Genomic DNA, 24,581 nt, shown 5'->3' with positions numbered 1-24,581 from the left:
AAAGAGTAGAAATTGGCTTTGGCTTAGCTCTTAAACAACAACTATTTGATTTTATCACTTGGAAGCTTAAACACTGTAAATAATGCTAGAAAATGAATATAAGTAGATCTTATGATGACATGGTAGATATGCATTTTGTATATGTATAACAAAAAGAGGATAATTATTTGGAATGCAATTTTGCCTTTGATTTCAAACAAGAGGCATTTTGATGTGAAAAAGATGATTATGCATTAAACTGAAAGAATAATTTGATTGCAGTTCTGAGACAATCTAACAGTGTTGATGAAGAATTTTGGTAATATTGTTTAATACTGGAGATTAGTTTGGCAGGAAAATACCCAACCCAAATCTATTATACCACTGGCATTCATCATATTTTTAAAACATGTAGGTATAACAGTTGCTCTGCCAATCTTCCAACAATCTGTTTATCACCAACTGCTTTTTCTCTAATAGTGCTTAGCTGGTTCCACAATCAGCAGGAGAAATATTGTAATTTGACACTGCTGTTGCCTTCAAAAAAACCCAGCACATCATCAGTTTTAAGATAAAATACTGACAATACCCTGGTGTGGTTGCAAAGTTAGGACGAGGACAACTTATACAAGAAGGGATGGTTGAGTGGGAAGAGAAAGATCCAGGTGTTTGGAGACACCAAATGAAGTGACACACTAGAATTTATCTAACAGTAAATAAAGAGAGGGGAGTTTAAGCTGCTGCCCTGATTTCACAATTTATAACAGCAAAAAATTAGCAGTAGGGTGGGCATGGCTTTTGAGAAAAATGTTAATTCTTTTCAGTAATACCCTCAGCTAGGAACATGAGATATGGAGTGGCAAAAATCTATTTACAAGAGCATTCTCCAAGCATCTGAAACATCAGTTGCTTTTCTTTCCAATAATCTTTATAGCCTCAAGTGCCTCATTTTGGGCATAAGGCAGGGAGTTTTCCATCACATCCTTTAATGACAAATAACTGAAGAAACAGGAAGTGGGGTGACCAAATGGAAGAGAATTCATGGATTGTGTCTAGAAGTAGCCCGAGCACTCCAAAAACTTCAGCATCCTCTTCAAGGGAATGACAAAGGTATCTTTGAGGAAGCATGTGTGGAATTCACCCCCAAGTTTATGACAGAGCTAGAAAAGAGCAATTTTAGTAATCTCATCTCTTTAACTTTCCTTCTATATAAAGACAATATTTTTTAACCATTAATGGTGGTATTTGGTGTAGATGTTATTTGTGGAATCTGGAGCTTGTAGAGGTCTAAGTCACAGCAGATTTTCAACAACTGCAGCAGGATTAAGGTGAGTATCTTGTCCCCAAAAGTGCACATTCGGTATCTGGAGACACAAAATACTTAGTATTCCTAAATTATGGACGCAGCAATCCAAAACACTTAAATAGCTTAATTGTTAATGGCTGCATTTTATACTATGCAGGAGATTCAGAATCATCCTTCTTGAGAAAAAAAAAAAACCTGAGTAAAACAGTCCCAGCTCCTGACAGAGGAGAATTTATCTCTAGAGTTCATCCAAAAGTGCAAGTAGCATTTGATGCATGATTCAAACATCACCTCTCAGCAAACATTATCACAGCAGGTGCTCTGAGATGGATGTCAGCACACCAGCTTTTAAACTGTTGGTAGCAGTGGTGTTTAGGCAAGGATATCTCAACAATAACATCTAGTCAGATCAGATCTGTTCAAGTCATCCACATACCCCAACAATAAACCTAAAGGGCAAACAGCAGGCTTTTCCAGTTTTTCAGCCTTTCTCATGAAAATTAGAAAACATAAAACAAGAAAAGCATATGGAGAACATGCAAAAAGCATAGAAAGTTGATATAGTAAACATGATATTGGTAAGCGACCTACTTCAGCAAAATCAAGAAATCTGGGCTAAATGTCTGGCTTTAAACCCATTTCAGGGTGCCATGGAAACACTCTGGGCCTAATTCTTTGTGGGATGGCAGAGGGAGAGGGGCATAGAGACATATTTGCTTTTATATGCTTTTCCTTACAAATGTATTTTGACTAAACTCTGAAAGCAGCAGCATGACGATAAACCTTTCAGTCAACATGTTGTAGGGCTTCAGTATAATACTCTGAGTTTTAAGGAAAAAGAAAACCACAAAAAACCCACAGAGAACTACCAGCAGGGAGAACCAAAATGAACAGATGAATTCAAATGATAGACATGTCTCTTTTACAGAATCATTACCTACACCTGAAGCATATGAAACTGTCTCAAGTCATGGCCTGAATTCAGAATAACCAGCCTGTAGCAGAACCTTAATGACCACGTTAAGCACTGAAAAAACAAGTGGATTTAATGCCTTTTGGGTTTTAGTTTTGGTGGGTTTTTTTTTCCCCAAACATGAAACATTAGGATCCATTTCTGAAGGATCATTATGTATAATGATTTTCAGGAAAAGGTAGATTGTTCATGCGCTCATGAAATTGTTGAACTCAATACATAGCCATATGACAAACTAACTAAAAGATGAGTACTTCTTCACAACTTTCTTTTTGACCAGACAATAAAAGTTGTTCCTTATAGTTCAAGGACTTGCAGAGACAGTGCAATTAAATTTGCAGGTTCAGGTAAATTCAAATATAGAAAAACTCACAGCATGAAAAATTTGAAAATGTAAGGTTTAACTATGCCATCTGTAGTGAATTAAAAATACACTGTCATTCACAGGTGCAAGAATACATGACAGAAAATTTCTGTGGAGCCTCTGCACACCCTTGGTTTGACTGATGGGGCTAAAATGTGATGCAACCATCTCTCTTTTCTGTGGAGAAACATTTTCATCTGCTTCTCTACCATAAAACACAGCAATGAAATGTTCATCCTCTCCAGAAGTTTCTAACTGCTCTTCTAACATGCTGCTCTAAAAAATTTCAGCAGATTCCAGGATCTCCAGCTATTCCAAAGTTAAATAGATAGGGCAATTTCTCCTTTCTTTTATGGGAAGTGTGTAAACTTGGGAGAAAAAAACCCCCAGTAATTATATTCCTAACTTGCTTAGCAACTGTAGGCAAAAAGTCTAATATGTCATAATTTATATGTGAAGAGATTGCAGGGGGTTAGTAGCCACGTCTGGTGCTATTGAGGCTTCCCACTGAGCACTGCACTGCAAAGTGGCAGCTGACTGAAAACACTGCTATTTTTAACAGTTCAAAAAATGTAAATGTGTCAGTGGCTGGTCAAACAAGCTTCCACACTGGTGATTTATTGAAATCCCTCACATTAGTGAGTTGTATAAATCACTCCTGGGCTGAAAACAACCCCTGTGCACAGGTTTATAATGAATTCAGGTGCTGAATCAGTCTTGCTGGCTCCAGAGTCCTGTCAGAAGGTAATTCTGGGCAGCCTCAATTAGACAAAGATAATTTCTACACGTGGGATTCGCTAAGGTGCACAGAGCTGAAAGTAAATATGCTTTTCCAGGGAGCCTTGGAAGGGCAGAAGGGAGGAAAATAAACTCATCTCTCTCAACAAATGAGGGAAATTTGGTGAAACAGATCTGCAACTACCATTTTGGTTCATTAGCAAAGGAAAATTTGGGCTGGCGGAAATATCCCCGAGTAGATTTTTCTGCAGCTGTGATAATAAAAACATGAATATGTGTTGGGCTTTCAGAGCTTGGGATGGTTACACTCAGAAACAGAAGAATTCGAATACAAAAACTGAACCAGAGAACCATCCACCATGCCTGAAACACAAAGAAGACAAACATCTGGAAAAATCCACGTGAAAATTTACCTGCAACCACTGTGACTGGTCATTGTGGCCCGAGGTCCAGGCATTAACTTTGCCTTGCTTGTCCAGACGGGCTTTCCTGGGCTCCCAGGCAAACATGTCCATGTTGAGGGTACGGAAAACGCTGGAGGCAGTGATCTGGAAATCCTGGATGTGTCCTGATTTCATCCCCAGGGGTTCAGAGCAACCTGGAACAGCAGGGCAAGATCAGTGGCGTTACCTGCTTATCTCTGTCAGGGGTTTAGATTTTCTATTATGGCAGTTTTAGATTTTCTATTATTCTATTAATGCAATACCTGAAGAAAAAGATGTAATCAAGACTATTGTTGAAGGAACTCAAAAACAAATAAATGAAAAATGGTCAACTCAAGGCACTTTGTTTCAACAGTTGCTTGGGTGAGTCAAAATCAAGATAGAGAATTCAATATATTTTATCCTGGCATAAATTTATGAAGTGAAACAAAATGAAAAGATGACTTTTGTCTGTGCTTATCTTATTTTTATTTTCCTGTCCTTCAGGAAAATATTGTTCCCCCTGTTCATTTTGATTTTCCTCATGCTTTTATGCCACCTCCCATCAACCATGTGTTTTCTTATTGAAGAAACATTATTTTTTCTTAAAACCACTGCTGAAATAAAATGTTAAAAACCACTGAGCTCTTTCCTACTTTTGAATTACTCGACATCTAGGTAAAAATCCAGAAAACTCAAAATCCCACTGAAAGAGGAGGAGAGCACAGAAAAACAATTGTGAAGGAGGGAGAACAGTAGGAGGATATCACTTAGGAGAAATCAATAGTAAATGGCTTATTTGTTTGTGGACATCCCACACCATTGAGTTGTTTTGACTGTAGAAAAGATAGATCTTGGGCTTCTCCCTCCTCTGTTCTGCATGAAAAAATATAAAAATAAAAATTGATAAGTGGCTCTATCTTCCTTTGCCTTGCTGTTTTGAGCTGTGAATGTGGAAGGTACATTTGGATGCAGAAGAGGGAAGGAACAAGCTCAGGCAGCACTGAAACAACAGGACTGGAAACCAAGTGGGCAGATGAGCTGCCTGGTTTTAAGATTTAAAAAAAGGCAGAAAAAGAAAGGCAAATGGCTGAGAGAGAGAAGGCTGCTAAGAGGACAGGAAAGGTGAAGGTGTGGCTAGGGAGGTGGGGTGAAGTTCGACAGTCGAGGTAAAGTGGAAGATGGAAAAGATGGAGATGGGAACTTAAAAAAAGAAGCTGCTTTTTTTTTAGTTTCCTTCCTGTCCCAGCAGTCAAAAACCTGTATATGTGTAGTTGTAATATTAATAACATGATCTTTAATGCAGTATCTCCTGTATTTAAAATTTGAATACTGACATGCTCCATGTTAAATCAAAAAAACCCCAAAAAATAAATGAAAAACCAAGAGAAATCAGAGTTAAATTTTGAAAAAACCCCAGTCTTTCCTAACTGATTCTCAGTGCACAAATAGAAATGGCACAGCCTTGTCTGTAGAATGGACTCATTCAAAACCACAACAAAACAATTTTCCTGGGAGTGGGAGGGAGCAATTGATAGTAGAAATAAGAGAGACTAATCTGCTGCTTTAGAGAAGGACTTTGCTTGTTATTAAATTCTGAAGTATCACTCCAGGATCACAAGGACTGTCAGCAAGAATGTTTCATCCATGGAATCTGAAAGAGGCTCCTGACACAAAACCATGGGTTGTCAAAGCTGTGATTCAGTGCTGGCCCAATCCATCAAAACCATTTCTATCTTTTCTGGGTATTATTATTGATTTATGAAACAACAGCTGTGCCTGCCTGTGTGCCTGTGCATGCGTGCATGAATTAATGGGATTTTACACTCGCCTGCCTTCTCCCTGGCCCCAAAGGAGGTGGGAAGACAGTTGTTAAAGGTAACAGGAGAAAGTGAGAAGAACAAAGAGAATCTGAAGAGGCAAATGTGATGCACACAGGTGTCAAGATGTCTTGGTGCTGTGTCACAGAGAGCAGCAGCTTCCCTGCCCCTGCCACAGGAGATAGTGGCTGTTTGGATGACTGAGCCATAACCTACAGCACAAAGGACAGGATCATCAAACCAGCACAGGACTTTGTGTCATCCCTCACAGGTGTGTGCTTTTAACACTGTTATGTCTCCCTGAAACATCTCTTAACTGCACTGTACCTTTAAGTTTGCTTTTCAAAGTCGCTGTGAAAGAATCGAATTTCCATTTTATTTTTTTTAAAAAATCAGCTGTAGCTGATGCAGACACATGGCTACACCCAGTGGAGCATCTTAGCCTAGAATGTTAGAGATGTTTTGGATACCTCCATCTGTGATAAATTATACCTGATTCCTCTGTATGTTTAAATCTAACTAGGTATAAATTTGCAGGTCTTATTTGGTCTAGGTTGATGAAACAGGAGTAGGGAAATAATGAGAAAGAGTGGGGGTTAGCACCTGAAAATTGGAAGGATCAACACACAGGTTCTTCTCTGCTGACTGTTCAGAAGGCAGAATCTTTTACTCCTCAGCTGCATCCTATACCATGCCCCTCATCTACCTCTTCTTTCAAGAAAGCTCAAACCTTCAAAGGAAATATTCAATATCCAGTGTAGCAAAGGCAAACCCACGAATGGATCTGCATAGAACACTCTGCATGAATCTTGTCTTGGACAAAGATTTGTGTAGGGTTGGCAAAAGCAATGCATGTCAATTATTTGAGGGCAAAAGTGATTTTGTTTTGATTCATATTGTGGTATTTTTTGTTTCTAAAAATTGAGAGATTTAAAAAACTTTCTTCATATTTATGAATCATAGAATGTTTTGGGTTGAGAGGGACCTTAAAGGTCATCTAGTTGCAAAACTAGTTCCAACCCCTTTGCCACATGCTGGGACACTTTTCATTAAACTCCATCATTCATTAAACTTTTCATCAAAACTTTTCATCATTCATCACTTTTCATTAAAACCCACTTTTCATTAAATCTCCATTCAACCTGGCCTATAAATAACAAAGAATTCTTTTCCAGCTTGCACAGTTCTGAGGACAAATGAGGAAAGAGGAACCTATCTTTAACTGCAGGTGTGATAAAGTCCCCCAGTGTGTCAGTTTTGTATGAATGGTGCCTACAGGGACTGTTAAGATAGAAATAGTTACCAGGGAACAACATGCCCAAAGAAGATGAAAATTACACACTGCAGAGCTTTCTCTGAGTGAGTCTCACAGGGATGTTCAGGTTCTGGGGGCCAACATCCCTCTGCAGGAACTGAGAAACCCCAAACACCAAAAGCTGGCTGAATTTGTGCACAGAAACCAACAAACATGAGTGAGAGCAGCATATTTCAGGGGCTGCTTGCAGGAAGGCAGATGCTTAATGCAAAAGTGAGTTCCACGAGTAAGTGACACTGTAGTGTGAACACTGATCTGCCATTAAAAACAACAGCTTGATGATGCTAACAATAACAGCTTAATGAATAAAGGCATTCTAATAAGCAGTAGCTGTGATCTGCTTCTGCCCTCACATCAATACTCTGTGAAGGAAAGGGAGGGCAGGACACAGAGATGTGCAAAACATGAGTACAGCAGGAACACAGAGCCATGAAAATTAATGCCTAATTTATTGATGGTTGGCTCCACTAGCATTGATCCTGGTTTTCAATAAGATCTGACTGTGGGTCCTGGTAAGTAAAGCTATTTATGAGACTAAAGAAGATTGCATTGAGCATTTTGCTGAAGTTTGTCCTAATAAGGAGTTAGCTTTTATGATGATGAGCCAATGCTGCAAATCTTGCTCTTTTTATCACTCACTCTCTTCTCTCTTGCCAGGGCATGTTAGAGAAGGCAGACCCCTCAAAGTGCTTTTCCACCCAAGACAGACCACCTGGAATTAAAAGTGAATTAGTCTGTATAATTACACCTTTCTTTCAGTAAGGTTGAAATTGTTCTGCTGAGCCTTGGCTGTCCACAGTTTTAAGAAATGATGACCTTGACACAGTTAGGAGACCACTGAAATTAATTCACTTCACTAGCTTTCACAGTTCTTTGAGCAAAACAATTCTTAGTCATTCTGGCAAGGACTTACTCTAAATTGTGGTTCCAGAAGTAGAAGACATTAAAAAAAAAAAAAAAAAAAAAAAAAAAAAAAAAAAAGAACAAAGCAGCTAGACGGATTTTCTATTTACTCTTAAACCTATCTATATTGGAAAAGGGCTACACCAAGATTAATGCATTAACTTTTCATTTCTGAATCTGGTTTTGACTGAGAATTGTTTAACACCAGCTGTTTTGATGTATCACTTGTGAACTGGATAACTGTTGTTTGTAGAATAAACAGGCAGCCCTATAAAAATAACTGCTAAATGAATCAGTGGAGTGCTCCCACCAGTAAAATTTTATCCCTTGGAAAAGGATAAAAAATTTACATGCTTTTCTGAATTTGTAAGGGAACACAGGTCTTGCAGAAGGTGGCTAGAGGTCAGGCTTTACATTTCAGAGCTTTAATATGAATCTGAAAAAGGTTTTTATTGGGTCCACTTGTTCATTTTCTTTTTGCTACGAGATGTTACCCTTGCTTCTACTAAACCCAGAAAACAAATCCAAACTGAAATATTGATTAAAGCAGCCCAACCAAATTTCATCTTATTGGACTGGTCCTTGATGTCAGGGGAATCAGGCTCAAACCTCTGAGGATGTCACACAGCACAGGTGTGGTGTCACTCCACACCCAAATCAGGTGTGACAGTTGCTGCTGCCATGGGTCCACAGCAGTGCACAGCCAGCTCTAGGGCTCAGGAACCATTTTCAGACTTTGGGTTAGGCTCCCTGCCTTATTCTCTGCTCATGGTGGTACATTGTGAGCCCACACAGCCATCAATACATGTTAAAACTGCTAAATGACCTTTTCTAAGTTGACCAACTGGAGATTAACCCACACAGAAAAAAAATTATGAAGTATTACTGGGTTAATAACCCCATAGCCTTATTACTATTCCTGTCCCACTGCAAGTGACCATCACCACTTAGCTGAGCCCCGTGCAACTGATTTTATAACTCAGATAAAAAGGATGAAAGTGATGGGATAAACTCAGGCTGGTCACGCACACCTTGCGAGGGGACAAAATGCGCACGGTCGGGAGTGGCGTGGTTGGAGGGGAGGGCTGGGGGCTGTGGAGGTCCCACCTGTGAGCTCGCAGCCCAGCAGCTCCATCCTGAGGGTGCAGTGCCTCCTGCACACCTGGGGGTACAGCCGGACGTACTGAGCCTTGATGGGCGGCGTGAAGGAGTTGGCGTACGGGGTGTTGTTGTCCACGTTCCCGCGGAACACCTGCCGGGAAAAAGTGTTTGCACAAAGGTGTCAGGAGGATCCCTGGAGTCCCAGTGAGTTCCTGTGTCTCAAAAGCACCTGTGTTGTTCTGTCTGTGCAAGGTTTCCCCCAAATTGCAGTTAAAATTCCCCCAATTTTAGCGCTTCCAGTGCCTGACACAAGTTTCCTCAGCAGAACGTCCTGCCTTGGTGTTGCACTGTGATGGGTTTGCCACCTGTGCTGATTGAAGGTCTCTGTCTTGTCACTCCCAGAAACTGCAGCTCCTAATGCAACTAAATTATGCCTTCTTTTCTTCATTAATGTACAAAATAGTCCCAGTTCAATTTAGCCTGCAATTATTTGCGCTGATTGACATTTATTTTTTTCCCCTCTGGTTCAAGAACCTGATCCAGCTTGCACTGAAGTGCACTGTAACCCTCCCATCGATCACAGGGGGGATGAATTAAACCCATCAGCAATTTTCTATTCACCACTCACTCTAACCAGATATCCCTGTGCTGTGTTTCCCCTCTTCATCATGCACCTCTTCACACAGCATTTTAATTTCCTAATAGAGAAACTACATCTAATGTGCAGTGCCTGAGTTTCTTGCAAACTTACACAGTAAAGGGCTTTTTTTCTGCTCTGTGTGCACAGCTCCATCAAAAATAAGTGGTAACTATAAACTGTAAACACACACACCCTCTGCATGATACTGTTTGTGCAGCACAGAGATTAGCATTGATGAATGGTCTCTGTGTTTCCAAGGGTTAACGCTAATCTGCCAATGCAATAAAACTAAATTGAAACAGAGCAATGAGTAATTACTGGTAAACTAATTAATATGAAAATTAGTTAAGTGTAATAAACAGGATTATTCTAGCTTGGGGAAGTAGTGTTTATGCAACCATCAGTTAAGGTATAAAAAAATTCTTAGCAGAGACAAAATGCAAATTTGTTGATTTTTTTTTTTTTTTTCCCCAGAGAAAAATGATAACAGTGGAACCTATATCATACTGCCAGGCAATTAGGCTTAAATACCAGAGACATATCATACTTCTGAAGGCAGCTAAACCATGAGATGCATTCAGATACAGATGACTTAATCTTACCATGTCTTCCTTTGTGCCTTTTACTTTGTACATGGTCCATGACTTCCCGTCATTACTGTAAGCAATTTTATAAGATTTTACATATTCTGGACTTCCAATCCTCTTGGCACCTTGGGTTATAACTCCAGTGACTCGCATCTTCTTCTGCAAGTTTATCTGAAATAACAGCATCCTGTTAATCCAGGGGGCACAATCCTTGATTCCTCTAATTCCCATAGCTGTGGCTGTAGCATTTAAATGAGTGCTTTTATACTTGCATTAATTTTTTTTATCTTTAATGAATTTCACATGCAAATGTATAAAGGAAATGAGTGAAAAAATTGAACCAAAAGCTTGGACTAATTTCCTGTATGTGTGTACCCATATATACATATATTATGGATATATGGAATATTACTGAGATATTGCTTAATTTTGGTATATGTGGTTATTGCTACATATTTCCTACCTGAAAGTGAAATGAAACGCAGTCATAATTTATCAAAAGCTATATTTCCTGTTCTGTTAGAAGCCAATTTGCAATACCATACAAAAGGTCCTAAGTGAGCATCAAGAAGAACTTCTATGTGAAACTAAAACTACATGGAAGTTCTGACAGCAAAGAAATTAGACTTTTTCTTGACTCTCATTGAAAATTCATATACCTAGAGATCAAGGCTGAAATGCTAATCCTAAAGCAGTCAATAGCAAAATATCAATCAGTGGATATGAACATTCCCCTTGTGCTTGTCTGAGCTGAACAAAACACCTTAAAGTACAAAATCAAGATTTGTTCAGAGTGAAGAAATTCAACAGTAGCCTTAATTCTTCCTCCTTTACTCACCTGTGGCATGGGAACTCTAACAACTCAGAGTGTGATATTCAGACCAAACAGTGTCAGACTTGTCCCTGGGATGAAGTCAATCACAACTCAGTTTGTGGCAGCTGCTCTCCCACCCTCTCAGCTGAAATCTGTGACTTTTGTACCAAATGAAGCTCAGCAAAGAGCTGTCACACCGTGAGAGCTGTGTGAAGGTGCAGGCAGATGTGCAGTGCAAAAAGATGAGTGGCAATACTAGAGAGCAAACAACTGGGACAGGGTAAATAATACATTACACTACATTAGCTGTTGTCTCCTCAAGATGAGTTTTATCTTTGCTCCCCAGTCGCTGGAGCTGACCCAGTGCAGTCCCCACGGTTTGGAGCAGCGGCCCCAGCGTAGGTATAGGAGGACTCAGAGGCAGATCTGCTGTCCAAATATCTTAATTGCTTTATTCTTTACATTGTGGCCTGAAGGCTTTCTCCCCCATGGTAATAAAATCTAACCTCTGTGAAGGATGTAAGATGATCAGACTTAGGTGTTTCAAGATCTCTCTGTGTGCACAATAGGAAACCTCTAGTTTCTTTGTTCAAACTATAGAATTTTGTGTTTCTTCTGGGATTGTTTTTGTTTGTTTGTTTGTTTGTTTGTTTGTTTGTTTTTTGGTGAGTCTACCTGTTTCTCTGCTACTTTTCTGGAATAGTTTATTTTTGGTGTAGTTTTACTATGGCTCTCCCTATAAAAAATTATTAAACATTCACACAATTTTGGATTAACAATGTGTGTTTTTGAGGTTTAGACCTATTGAGAGAGGAGAAGCCTCTTATAAGAACACCAGATTTTTTTTACAGGATCTTTCTGACATATACCAGGAAAACTCAGGAATATTTGCAATTCCAGTGAGGAGAATAGACTCACAACAGAAATTCAGACAGGTATAAATTAGAAGAGATTCATGACTTTTTTCAGCCTTGGAAAACTTCTTTTCCCCAATTCTTGGTTCCCCAGAGAGGAAAACAAAATAAAATAAATACGTTATATTTGTAAAAGGACAACTCCAGAGATTACTGTTAGTCCCATAACTACATTAAAAATGTAGCTAACATGGAATGGTATCCAGTTAAAGATTTATGTAAGTCTCTTATGAATAGTTCATTCTCTATGTGGAATTTCAGAATATTAATTAACAGGCAAGTAAACCAATTTTCCATGTATTTACAAAATTGCTAATAATTAAGTGAATACCATCTGCAAAACCAAATTAGAAAGCACAGGGAAACAGAAACCAGACAATGATTATTTGTTGGCTGGTATCATCTTCACATTTCATTGCATGAGAAAAGGAAGGTATGATGCAACACCAAACAAATTTTGTCTGATGCAGTGTGCAGATAACATATTTTTTCAGATTAATTAATAATTTTTCTTTTTTCAGGTAATAATATTTGGGAATTTATTTTCCTCTTTACTCTCAAAAAATCATTTCTAATGAAACCTTGGCTTTAACCATTGGATGTCTAACCCCATTTGCAGAATCTCTCCTTTTAGAGGATTTCTTGATCAGTATCCATCCTTTGAGTCACAAACTGAGCTTTATTTTTAAGCAGTATTGAACTTGATACAACACAAGAAATAAAACCAGGCTGCCTTGTTTTCCAAGGTCTACATAGCCTGTCAAGGTTTGCAGAAAAATCCCAATGAAGTGGGAAAAAAATGCTTTCAAATTCCCATGGCTTGCTTATATAGAACTCCCTTCTGGGCTAATGTCATGCTTTTCAGTGAATATGGATACACCAGGAATTAATTTTCCCTTTGTTTCTTTGAGTTCTTTTAGGTGTTTTAAATTTTTCAAGTTCAACCTCAGCAAAAATTGAAAATACTACAACTTTAGCAGTGGCTGTAACGAAGGAGGTGCTGAAATCTTTCTTATTTAATGTACTTCAGTAGGAAGCGATGAAGAAGTGTGAACTACATCCTTTAGTGTTAAAAGCTTTTTCAAATGTGTTTTTCTGTGGCAATTGTGAGGGAAAAACAGCTCAGGAAACTCTTTGTGGAGGCAGATCCACAGAAGAAAATTACGCATTTTAATTACATGGGTGATGATGTTTTGAAACAAAGAGGTGAAAGTCACCAGGATAGGAATAAAATAATAACATATATTTTTCTTTTAAAAAGGTAATAGATTAACTTATTAATGATCCCTTATCATTACCTAGATGAACTGGAAAAAAAATCAAGGGTGAAAGAACATCAATAGTATTTTGAGAGATTTACCTCAGTAATTTAAGTAATAAGGCATAGTAGAGGCTTTGTAAAAAGATAATACAGGCATAGACATTTGAGGAATCTACTTGCAGAGAGAATGGGAGAGAGAAAGAAAGAGAAGAAAGAGAAGAAAGAGAGAAAGAAAGAGAGAAAGAGAGAAAGAGAGAAAGAGAGAAAGAGAGAGAGAGAGAGAGAGAGAGAAAGAGAGAAAGAGAGAAAGAGAGAAAGAGAGAAAGAAAGAAAGAAAGAAAGAAAGAAAGAAAGAAAGAAAGAAAGAAAGAAAGAAAGAAAGAAAGAAAGAAAGAAAGAAAGAAAGAAAGAAAGAGAAAGAAAGATGGATGGATGGATCTGGTTTTTATTTTAACATTTACCATTTAAATTTACTTTTAGAGGAATGGATTCAGACTTGACACTCAACCAGCTCTCTGCATCCAGTGACTTCCAAGAGACTTGACTCACCCATGACATGCCAGGGATTTGGCTGCAATCCGAGAACACCCAGTGCCCTAAAACCTTATGGCATGAAGATCTTCATGAAACTCGGATAAGGTTCTGTTTGACACCTGCAGGCTATGGAGTCTGCTCTGATGGCCTTTGCATGTCAATGAGGAGGATTTCTGGGGCTGGAATGAATCACGAACACTGAGTTGCTCAGGTAAAACTGTGTGTAAAATGAAGCCAGTTAGTTGGATACCAATGTATTTAAATCTGACTCTACATGAACTGGATTATGCCACACACAGGGTGGATAATGCAAAGTCACTTTGCTGGTGTTGAGGAAAGCACAAGGAGAGCACAGGCATAGAATCAGCTCAGTTTATGCGAGTTCAGGGGCTGTGATGAGAAACACCACCTCAGGTCCTCTGTTGGGTAGACAATTGCACACTGAATTCATCCATGCAGCCAAAACAAATCAAATACAATCACTTGAGGCAGATACCCTCTTGATTAGTGTATGCCTGAGAGCTGGGGAATAAAATCAACTCCTTTAGTTTAAGAAGTCCCTGAAATTCCTTCTAATCTTATTTATTTCAACCACCAAAGTCCTCCCAACTCCATGATTACACAGAGCACTCTGAGTGTCACAGCAGGTTACAGAGTCATGGCCTCTCTCCACAGGAAGGGAAAAGGTAACCAGGGTGCTGTGTTCACTGCTCTCAGCACTGATCCTCTAGGACTGTTTAGCTATTAAACAATTTTCACTAATGCTTTTGACTCCAGTGACTCACTCAAATCTGTTTGGGGTTGCTAAATTGTTGTTTACACCCATGCAGACATACCCAATCTAGATTTTACTGGAACTTGAAAAAAGTCTATATTGGAAAGGAAATAAAAGAGGAAAACTTTTTCTCTAAGAGAAAGTGGTAATATGAACAAGGTTATTTTATGAGTTCTTGGTGATTGTACTGTGCACCATTTTCAGAGGCAATTCAGAACCAGACCTGCAAGTCTGCACGGTGTGTGTGCAGCTCCACTGCTAGCTGTGACCTAATATAGGATCCTGGTTTTTATAAACAAGTCCAAAGGGCACCACAAAATAAAGGCCATCAGTAACTTCTCAGCATGGTTTACAAACCTTAGAGTCATAAGAAAAAGGAAGATTAAATTCAGAATTGTAATGTGTCAATGTAGCAGAACAGGATGGACTGGGACAGCTCCAGTGGAAGGTGTTCATCTTCCTCTTACAATTTATGATCAAATGTTAGCATATTCCATTTGCAGGAGCTATAAACTGGGCAAGAAAGATAAAAAAACACCCAGCTGCATCTGTCTTATCTACATCATTCCAGGCAGGAGAGGAGAAAAGGGATGAGAAGACAGAGTGACTTTAGGAAGATCCCTACGTGATGCTCCTGGATAGAATCCATAACCATATTCCCCTCATTTGTTATCTCACTGTTAACAATAATGCCACTAACACTTCCTGCAGAACAGCCTTGTCTGAAGTGTTCCTCCAGAGCAAGTTTTCCAGAAATGCTCAAATTAAAGCCTACATGAAACCTTGGGTCTTTGACACCTTAAATGTAGTTTTAAATGCATAAACAGAAAAGCATTTTATGGAGAACAAAGGTGTTTTACCTGGTTCAGTTATGAGATGGAATAGTATTGTCATAAATAATTCTTCATCTTTTCTAGCACAAAGTAAATATATCTTTACTGCTACTCACCATTACTCATATAAAAATGGGGTTGAATAAGAGATCAAGGTTATACTGGCATTAAAAGATTTATTACAGCAACCCTTCCTTGCTGATCTCATCAGGTTTTCAAGGATTGAAATTTAATTTTTTTGTCTCTTCTCTTTTTTTTTAAAGTCATAATTCTGACAAAGCTAGATACAAAGCACCCAGAGAAACATTTTCTTATGAAAAATAGGGACACTTGCCAATGGAAATGTTTTTTAATAAACCTGGGAAGTGAACAACCTGACACAATTCCCTCAATACTGGAAACGACAGGGAGTCTGAAAGCTCCCTCCCGTGCTTCCTTTTCAGCCGCCAAGATTGTTTTCTCCAATCTGAACAGGACAAACTGCTGTTTCACCCCGGTGCCACACCAGCTGCAGAGCTGTGCTGGTGATGAGGAGCAGGAAGGGCACAGCAGGTCAGTCACTATTAACTTCCCCGCTGCAAAGCCTCGCTGGCACCTGCACACAAGGTGCTCATCTGTCTTGCCTGTCTGTGGCTTTTTGATACTCTCCTAATCAGCACTGTCAGCAGAGCTCCCCGGATTTAGTTCAGGGCATTAATGCAGTCAGCACAGTGGCAGTGATGTGCGTTTTAAGCAGCACACAGTGAGGATATGCAGTGATTTATCCACGGCAGCACAGCAGCTGCTGCTGACATGCTGGAAGGGGGTCTGCTCCATGGAGAAAAACATGTTTTATTGTAAAATATTCACATGATAGCGTAAATTGTTGTCTTGTAGTAGGCTAGGAGAACAAACGCTTGTTACAGGTTGCTTTAAAAATAACAATTCCCAGCATGATTGTGGGATTGCACCTGGAGGATAGACCAATTAAACATTCAGGTTGTTTCTGATTCCAGTCCATTTATGTGGATGCAGGTCCAGCAAAGCACCCCCATAACTTTGCTATTAAATCCTCTGCAACCTCACCCTCCTGCTTCCAGTCTATCACACCTCAGGGTAAGAAAAGACACCTCTCAGGACTTCCCTGTACTCACCTGCACCTCAGCCTCAGCCAACCTTCTAAAAACAGCTCATCACCTTTGCCATCCTCAATGAGACTTATTCATGTACCTGCTTTAAATTAGGCATGCAGAATCAGAGATGCAAATTGGACCACTAATTTAATTTGCCTCTCTGTGAAGAGATCAGAATACAGGTTAGACTCTACTTGTATGGAAAATATAAATACAAGGATTGTTCGGCCCATGTAATGCTAATGTGGAGGAACATATGTTATGAGAATTATCAAAAAGCACCTACTTCATTTGGCTTTTGTTGAGAACTTTCAATTTATGCCTTAGAGAGTTTACATAATTAGACAGACTAAAAACTTGCTTAGTCTGTTCCTCCTTATTATTAAGTCATTATTTTAGTCCCAAAGGTAGTTGTTATGAATGCCATTAACAGGATTATATGAATTATTCAAACACTGGCATGTTTAGACTGTCATCTCAAGAAGGGGCCCATAATCAATCTCACATTGTTCAGAGGTTTGTAGCCCTGCAAAATATCATCTTATTTGCAAAGTATTGATCAAATGAGCATTAACTATCTGAAACTGAATGTTACCTGAGAAACACCAAGGTCATTTATTACTATTATTAGTTTCTTCATATGCTTTGAACTTGTGAAAACTCTTCCTGCCTTTGGAATGTTAATGGCTCTAAGAAAGAACTTCTCTACAATGTCTAGAAGACATCCTGAAGAATTAGCCTAAGAATATGTAAATAAAAATGCCAGTGAAAATATCTACATGTATTTCCCCTCATAAAATAGCTTTGATCAACAGCTCGTAGATCTGGAAGATGTGATGTCAGACTCAGGTCAAAAACACATAGTTTTCATCCTACATGAAAACCATCTTCCTTAGGGAAAAGAAATGAATTCAAAAAGGTGCAATATTATAATCACCATGAAAATACACTCAGGGAAATTTCTGGTTGTGAAACAGCTTCAGATATTGAGAGGTACTTTCTCTCACACAAATTCCATCTGTTTTTATGGCACTTTGGGAGATCCACTCTGGTAAAAACTCCAAAGAAAATTATGATCTTCTCTCTTCTCTCGAGCCTGAAAAGGACAACAGGGAAAAATTTCCATTCTGGCTTCAGTGGGCTTCGTCTAGGTCCTATCTGGTTCCCAGATGAAGAAGTAATGGAGTTATAGAATCTTAAGGTTAGAAAAAACATCCAGTGTATTGATTAAGGGAGTGTTAAATATCTGAAATCTGAGAACTCGTAACAGATCAGACTTCCTTGGTCCTGTGAGATCCTTACTGTGAGACCACATTGCACATTCCCAGCTTATTTCAACAGAGTGAGAAACTAAAGCTAACTTAGTCCCTCCAACAAGAATAAACTTACTCAGTGATAATAGTGCCATCAAATGGTGCACAACCTGTATTAAAATATGTACCTTTATCCCCTTTCTGCATGATCAAGGTAATCCTACTCAGTCTTTGAGGATAGCCTGTTAGTTGTTGAGACACTTGTGTGGGAAGAGAGGACAAGGTTTGGAGTGAACATGAGGAGTGAAAAACTAGTGAAGAACACTGGGGGCAGATGATTGATGTGACTGATGAAAAGACTGCACCACTCAAATGATTTCTTAGCCCACAGATGCTGTTACAGAACTGAGAAGGTTGGCTCAAATTATCAATATCTCCTGAACCCTAAGAATTTGGCTATTTGTTGAATCAACAACCATACTCATGAAATATTTTTTATCATCTTTTGAAATTAGGACTCAAAAATAAATAATAAAAAAGTTGATATAGAAACATTAAAAGTTACCCTTCAGTGAGATTTTCTATATTTATCTGTACGTTTTTTCCTCAAAAGACTTTTTCCTTCTACAAAAATTTTGAAGGCAAAAATTAGGTTAAAAAAATTAAACATTGCTTGGTTTTGTGATAGACAGTCTTTGAAAAGTCTCATTGAGACAGCCAAGGCTTGAACAACATCTTTTTATTCTAACCACTCATGGAAGAAGAAGGTTCTAAGAGTGCAAGAGTAAAATACGCTCCCATTTCTCAGTTCACAGAATTAGTGTGTGGCTTAAGTTGGAAGGTGTTTGAGATGACAAACACATGCCACCTTCTCCAGTGGAAGTCAAGGAGGCTGAGTTGACTCCAGGCCTTGTTGTTTGTGGCAGTTCTCATGGTGCTGGTGCCTTTCTGTGCCTCCAACAGCCTGGACTGCTCTGGGGCCATGGAAACTGAGGAGGGATGAACTTGGATTAAGAAATGGGTGAGCAGCAGGTCCAGAGGGCTGTAATCAGTGTCATGGTGGGGTCTAGTTGGAGATGTGCCACTGGTTGCATCCTCCAAGGTTCAATACGGGGGCAAAGAATTGTTTAACTTATTCCCCAATGACTGGATATGGGGTGGGTGCAGTTCACTGGTCAGTGAGGGGTCCTCAGCAGTTCACTGACCACACATGGCTGGGATTAGAGACCAAAGCCCCTAAGGGGCTGTGAAGCTGTTCAAAGGGACCGTAACAGGTTGGAGAGATAGGCAGGGAAGAAATGTCTGAAACTTAATAAGGGAAATGCAGGTCCTGCACCTGGGCAAGGACAACTCCAGGCTCCAGCACAGGCTGGAGGGGACATGCTGGAGCAGCTCTATGAGGAAAGACCTGGGTTTGTAGTGGGGGATGAGCTTCCCCTGACCAGCAGAGTGTCCTGGGAACAAGGAAGGTCAGTAGGACTTGGGGGGACATTGGGAAGAGCATTTCCAGCAGGTCAGGGAGGGGATCCTGCCAGTGTCCTCCTCAGGACAGGAGGGACATGGAGCTCCTGGAGCAGGTCAGTGGAAGGGGACAAAGGTGATTCAGGGCCTGGAGCATCTCCCTGTCCAGAAAGGCTGAGGGAGCTGCAGCTGTTCAGCCTGGAGAGGATTCCTAGTGGAGAGGGGCCTCAGCCCTGGATGTCCCTGTGTGTCCCCATGTCTGTCCCTGGGTGTCCCTTTGGGCAGGGAGGGGCAGAGCAGGTCCAGTCTCTTCTCCAGACCCAGAAATGGTCCCCCAGAGCCACGGGACTGAGCCCAGCAATTCCCCCTGTGCAGGGGAAAACTTCTGCCCTGGGCAGTGCCCAGCCCTGATCAGAGATCAGAGAGGCTGTGTAGTCTCCTCCCTGGGGATATTCCAGAGCCCTCTGAACACAATCCCATGAGGAATGGTATAGCCCTGCTGGAGCACAGATGTGGGAGGAGGTGACCCTTCCTGTGGTCCCTTCTAAGCTGACTCATCCTAGAATTGTGTACATATATATGCCTGCATACTACACCAAAAAAAAAAAAAAAAAAAATCTTAATATCCTGGCATGTAACATTTTTTCTTGAACTTTCTCCCCTGAACCTTAGCTTTATTGAAATATTTTGAAACAATACTTTTTTAGAAGTCAAGTCTAGCAGGACAGTAATGGTGAGTGACGGTTGTTTACTTTGCCAGTTTTTAAGCAAGTGGTTAGAGGGTAAAAATGACTCATTTGATTATCATACATCAGGATGGCATCATCTCACAGATTTGGATGCTGTCCTCCCCACAAGGTGACTGTGATCCCCACACATCATTCCATTATGGACCACCACACAGGTACTGGGGCACCTTTTACTTGCTTCTTCCTGATGCAAGAAACCAGTGGACACATTTTTTTTTTCCTTTTGGTGTCACCACTTCCTAAGGTTTGATTGCTTTTAATATTAGAGTGGGAAATGGGAAAAAAAAATAGTTGAAATGGATGGTGTTGCAGATGCAGGGAATAAAGTGTTTAAAGGTCCTGTTGCTCCAGTCCTTTAGCCACATTTAGCTAAGTAATTAAGGAAAGCTGGCACAGGGGCTGACAGAGCATGTTATGGATGGTGTTCATAACAGCATCAAGCTTCAGTTGCCATGGGAATGCTGACTCTGAACTGACTGCTTTTGTGCACCCAGAACCTCAGCCCAAAGTTGTTTGAACGTATCTGTGCGTGGGATGAAAGCAGGAGGTGTGATATGAAATGGATACCAAGATATGGGGCACCAGGGAGTTTGTGGATGATTACACTAAGAAATAGACTCCCAGTCCCTTTGTTTTCTGCTCTGAGTACATAAATTAGATTTCTGGCCTGTAAGCTAAATGTATGGATGCTGAGGGAGGTCTGCAGAGAGCAGAGACTGGTATTGAGTTCACTGAAGTCAGTGAATTTATGGCAGATTTTGGCTAGCAGAAAACCTCTTCTAATTCCTGCAGATCAAAGGTCCTGCGTGGCATTGTTTTAATTCAACTGCACTTTCCTTATTAGTTTCTGTTCTCCACAGCCAAGGGCTTTCAGGTACTTACTGCCTCTCATCAATATCCTCCAAGGAAATCCTTCTATGATATTGAGCCAAATTTTGAAGTATTGAGAAAATAAAGCGCAGAACTTTAAGAATTTTTTTTAGCATTTAGCTTAGCAGGTTAAATCTTCTTATGTGTTGCACCTCACCTTGCAGGATGACTCTGAGACTGCACTTCATAAAGTTCACCTGACACTGAGATGAGAGCTACATTAAGTGATATAAAACATTTAAGCTGCAGTGACAGGTATTTTTGGAACCCCATACACCAGCGCTCATGAATGAGGAAATGAACTTTGACAAAATGAATGGTTTCACAGATGGCAGTTTGCTTGGAGCTCTCACCAACAGATGTTTGAGTGAATGTTCTGCAAGGCCTCTGTGTATTTTGGGTTTTATCATTTCATTAGCAAATAGCTATCACCTGGTGTGTACTTGCTCTTTGGAAACTCTTGATGAGGAAGCTGTTAACTTTTTTTTTTTTTTTTTTTTTTTTTTTTTTTTTTTTTTTAGGAAAAAAAACCCCACAGAATACTTTATGGTTTTCTGCTTTTATCTGGGGATAAAAATGATGGTACTTCAGGGATTTTATACAAATAATTTGTGTGTGTGTCATAGTAGATATGATTAGGTTTGTGTGATTCATAGTTCCAGATCTAATTATGCCATGGCACTGAAAGTCCTAAAAAGGTGAGGCTGAGCACCAGAGGTGGGATTGAAACCAAAAGTGGTGCGGAGACTTTTGTGAAAAACAAATTAAGCCTCAATCAAAACGTAAATTTTACCAAACACAATGATATTGCAACATATTTAGACTTTTAAAAAAAATTTCCTGTGGTTTTCAAGAGAAAAAAAGACTAAATAAATTAATTCTAAATAAGAGAGAGGTCAGAGAATATTTTGCCCTGAATCTGATGGGATAAGTCCCTTTCCATTACAGGTCATCTTTTTTATGAACACTCTTTGCAGCAAATGTGTTTACTCATAGTATCAAGAAATACATTGAAGAAATGTTCTTCAAGCTGTGCAAAGTTATTTAAAAAACTAAATTAAAAAAAAAGCAAAAAGTGTTATTTACAACAGACACACTGAAATGGTAAATAAACCAAACATATTTTACTTTGGACTAGAGTACTAATAGATACGAATTGCCAATCAGGAGCTGAGCACATTTTCTATCAAATTGTTGTATTTCTCATTATTGTGTTTCATATGAACTTTAGCACATAATTTCAGAAAAACCATTTGGGGAATGAATTAGAAAAATTATAGAATTATAGTTCTCTTTCCATATATTTTAAGTAAGACTTGTAGCTTTTCCATTTGAAATTACAACTTGACTTTCAAAAATTGGTTAAAAAAAATACCTTAAGAAATATGTTGCAGCTTTCTATCAAGCTGTAAGAAATCTCTACAAATCCATTTCCCACAGAAATATAGATGGAAAGAGATTAAGTCTTTGAAGAAGAAGAAACCCCAAATTAAATATTTGGAATCATCTTACATGCAATAAAAACTAGAGGAAAAAAGCTGAATAATCAGCCTGAATCAACTTTACTTCCCAGTTTTTGATTCTGCTATCAAACAGAGCAGTTTTTGTCTCTTTTGAAGATTAATCCTTCAATCCTCCAACTACTCACAATAATAAAATAAATATTTGAATATTTTATTTAAAAAACCCCCAATTTATAACCATACCAATGTCTCTGGAGAGACAACTTATGCAATGTTAGTGAGGGATAAAAATGGGAATAATAAAAATAGGGAATAATAAAATCCCTATTTATTCTATTGAATACTTTACATTTATACACAGTAGTCTCCAGCAACAGGTCAAGTATTCAAACACATCTTCCACATAGAGGCATGATGTTCTGTAATTAGTGCATTTTCTCAAAATCCTCCAGGTGCAAGGTACACTCAAATCTGCTCTTGGCGGCTGTGGGTTAACACCTTGCAAAAACAATTTCCTTGCTCAAAAGACCACAAAACACTTAGAAGTTGTGAATAAGGGGAGAAATGAATTAGGCAATATGAGGATGGTTAAAACTGGGAGACCAACTTGGGCGTGATGAAACTGGGAGTGGAGAATAGTAAGAGCATAGGCACAGATTCCTAGGTTAGAATTCACTAGAGAGGGATAACATTCCCAAATTCTTGCTGGCAGTTTGTATTAGAGATTAGCTGCCATTATGATTTTGGATATGGTAGAGGGATAACAGAAACAATAATCTTGCCCGTGGCCATATCTATTCTGATTCATTCTGCCTTAAAAAGAATAACTAATATAGGAATAGAAAAAATACAGATGCAAGGAATGGGCAGAGATGAAGTGAAATCAGAATAAAACAAACCAACATATTTTAAAACCATAAATCTAAAAGGACAAGAGAAAAGAAAAACTGCTGTTAAAAAAAAAAAAAGAAAAAAAAGAAAAAAAAAAGAAAAAAAAAGGGCTGACAAAAAAGGCTCATTACTGGAATGGTTAGTGTGAGCATTTTGGTTATACTTCAGGGTCAATTAATGAAAAATAGACACGTGTGGTTTTTTTTTTTTGTCATTGTATTTGCAAACAATAAAAGTTAATATCACTAATAAAGTGGTATGCAGTACACAGGCGCTATTTTATCACAGCAAAGCTGTGAGGAGAAACTGAGGTCAGGAGAACTTTAAAAAGCAGATATGACTTACTTAGGCTTTAATTTGCTTCCAAAAACATGGTCAGTGACCCTTTAAATCACAAGCCAATTACAAGCATTGTAGTGCCATTACTAATTACATGCTGTGAGTGTAAATTTAAAATGGCAATTTCAATTTTCAGATCATTTGCAGAATGCAGGAAAATGAAACTGCATACTAATTAGTTCATGTGTATCAGACACCTGAAAGATTAGAGGAAAAAAACAACTTCTGTACTCATTACAAATGAGTTATAAGCAGAACACTCAAACCTCTTATTTGCCAGGCTGCATGTAAGTAAAGAAATTAAATGACAAAGAAAATTGATAATGATGGAACAAGGTAAAAATAGATACAGGCCTGTACATAATCATACTTTGAGGAACTTCGCCCATTATACACTGCTTCCTTTAGAATTTATCTAGCATTAGAAGCTACAAGAGGGCAATAGGCGATTACTTCAGGTTCACTGCACTAAATGTTAATTTGCATGTCCTAAAAATGGATTTTCTGGCTTTGTAACTTTCCACTTAATCTCTGCCAAACACTCATACTGGTTTTTAGTGCCTTCTTCTGGACTGGGTGTTTCATAAATCAGAGCAGCATGGAAAAGGTTCCATGTGTGCAGGCTGCTCCCAGCAGGGTCTGGGGAGAAGCTGGTGACACAACAGAGTAAAAACCCAAGTGGAGGGCTTGATATCTGTTCTCCCATGAAATCAAAGGTAGCCAGAAATTTAGCCCAAATCTGAATTTTTGTATCCCTCCACAAACATTTATAAGTATCTCCCTGGGCATTACAGAACCTGTGCAAATATAAGACATGAGATTTCTGCTTTTCCTCTCACCAGAAACTGTTCACCCATACAATGGTCAGACAGTGTTTGCTTCTTAAAGCTTATTTCATGCTTGAAGAACAAGACAGTGCTCTGATGTAAAGAACTACTATGCATAAAATATGAGTCTGTGGATGACTCCACCTTTCCAGGTCTAAAATCAGTTTCTGCAGAACACCTAAAAGCACTTTTTTGCTGCAACTATCATCTCCCTAAAAAGTTTCAGATTTTCTCGTTCCAGATGTTTTAAAGAAAGAGAAAAGGAAAGAAAAACCCTCAAGACCTCTGCTCTGAAATTACAAAGAATATTTTTTATTTTGCCCTGAGTTGAAAAAAA

The 24,581-nt window shown here is 39.0% G+C and overlaps 1 protein-coding gene across 2 annotated transcripts in view; it reads right to left on the bottom strand.

Moving 5' to 3' along the window:
* The window catches only part of EDIL3 (EGF like repeats and discoidin domains 3), a 230,891-nt gene that overhangs the window by 43,583 nt on the left and 162,727 nt on the right, over positions 1-24,581 (bottom strand). For both annotated transcript variants that reach the window (XM_083883270.1, XM_083883271.1), the window contains 3 exons: positions 10,164-10,319; positions 8,928-9,072; positions 3,774-3,958 (listed from right to left, as the gene is read on the bottom strand). In XM_083883270.1, the coding sequence (XP_083739396.1) occupies positions 3,774-3,958; positions 8,928-9,072; positions 10,164-10,319 (486 nt within the window). The remainder of the gene's footprint in view (positions 1-3,773; positions 3,959-8,927; positions 9,073-10,163; positions 10,320-24,581) is intronic.

The sequence above is a fragment of the Zosterops lateralis genome (genome assembly GCF_965231275.1).
Source record: "Zosterops lateralis genome assembly, chromosome: Z".
Taxonomy (NCBI): Eukaryota; Metazoa; Chordata; class Aves; order Passeriformes; family Zosteropidae; genus Zosterops; species Zosterops lateralis.
Note: the sequence above shows the minus strand (reverse complement) of the source record. Positions and strands in the feature narration are given on the sequence as shown.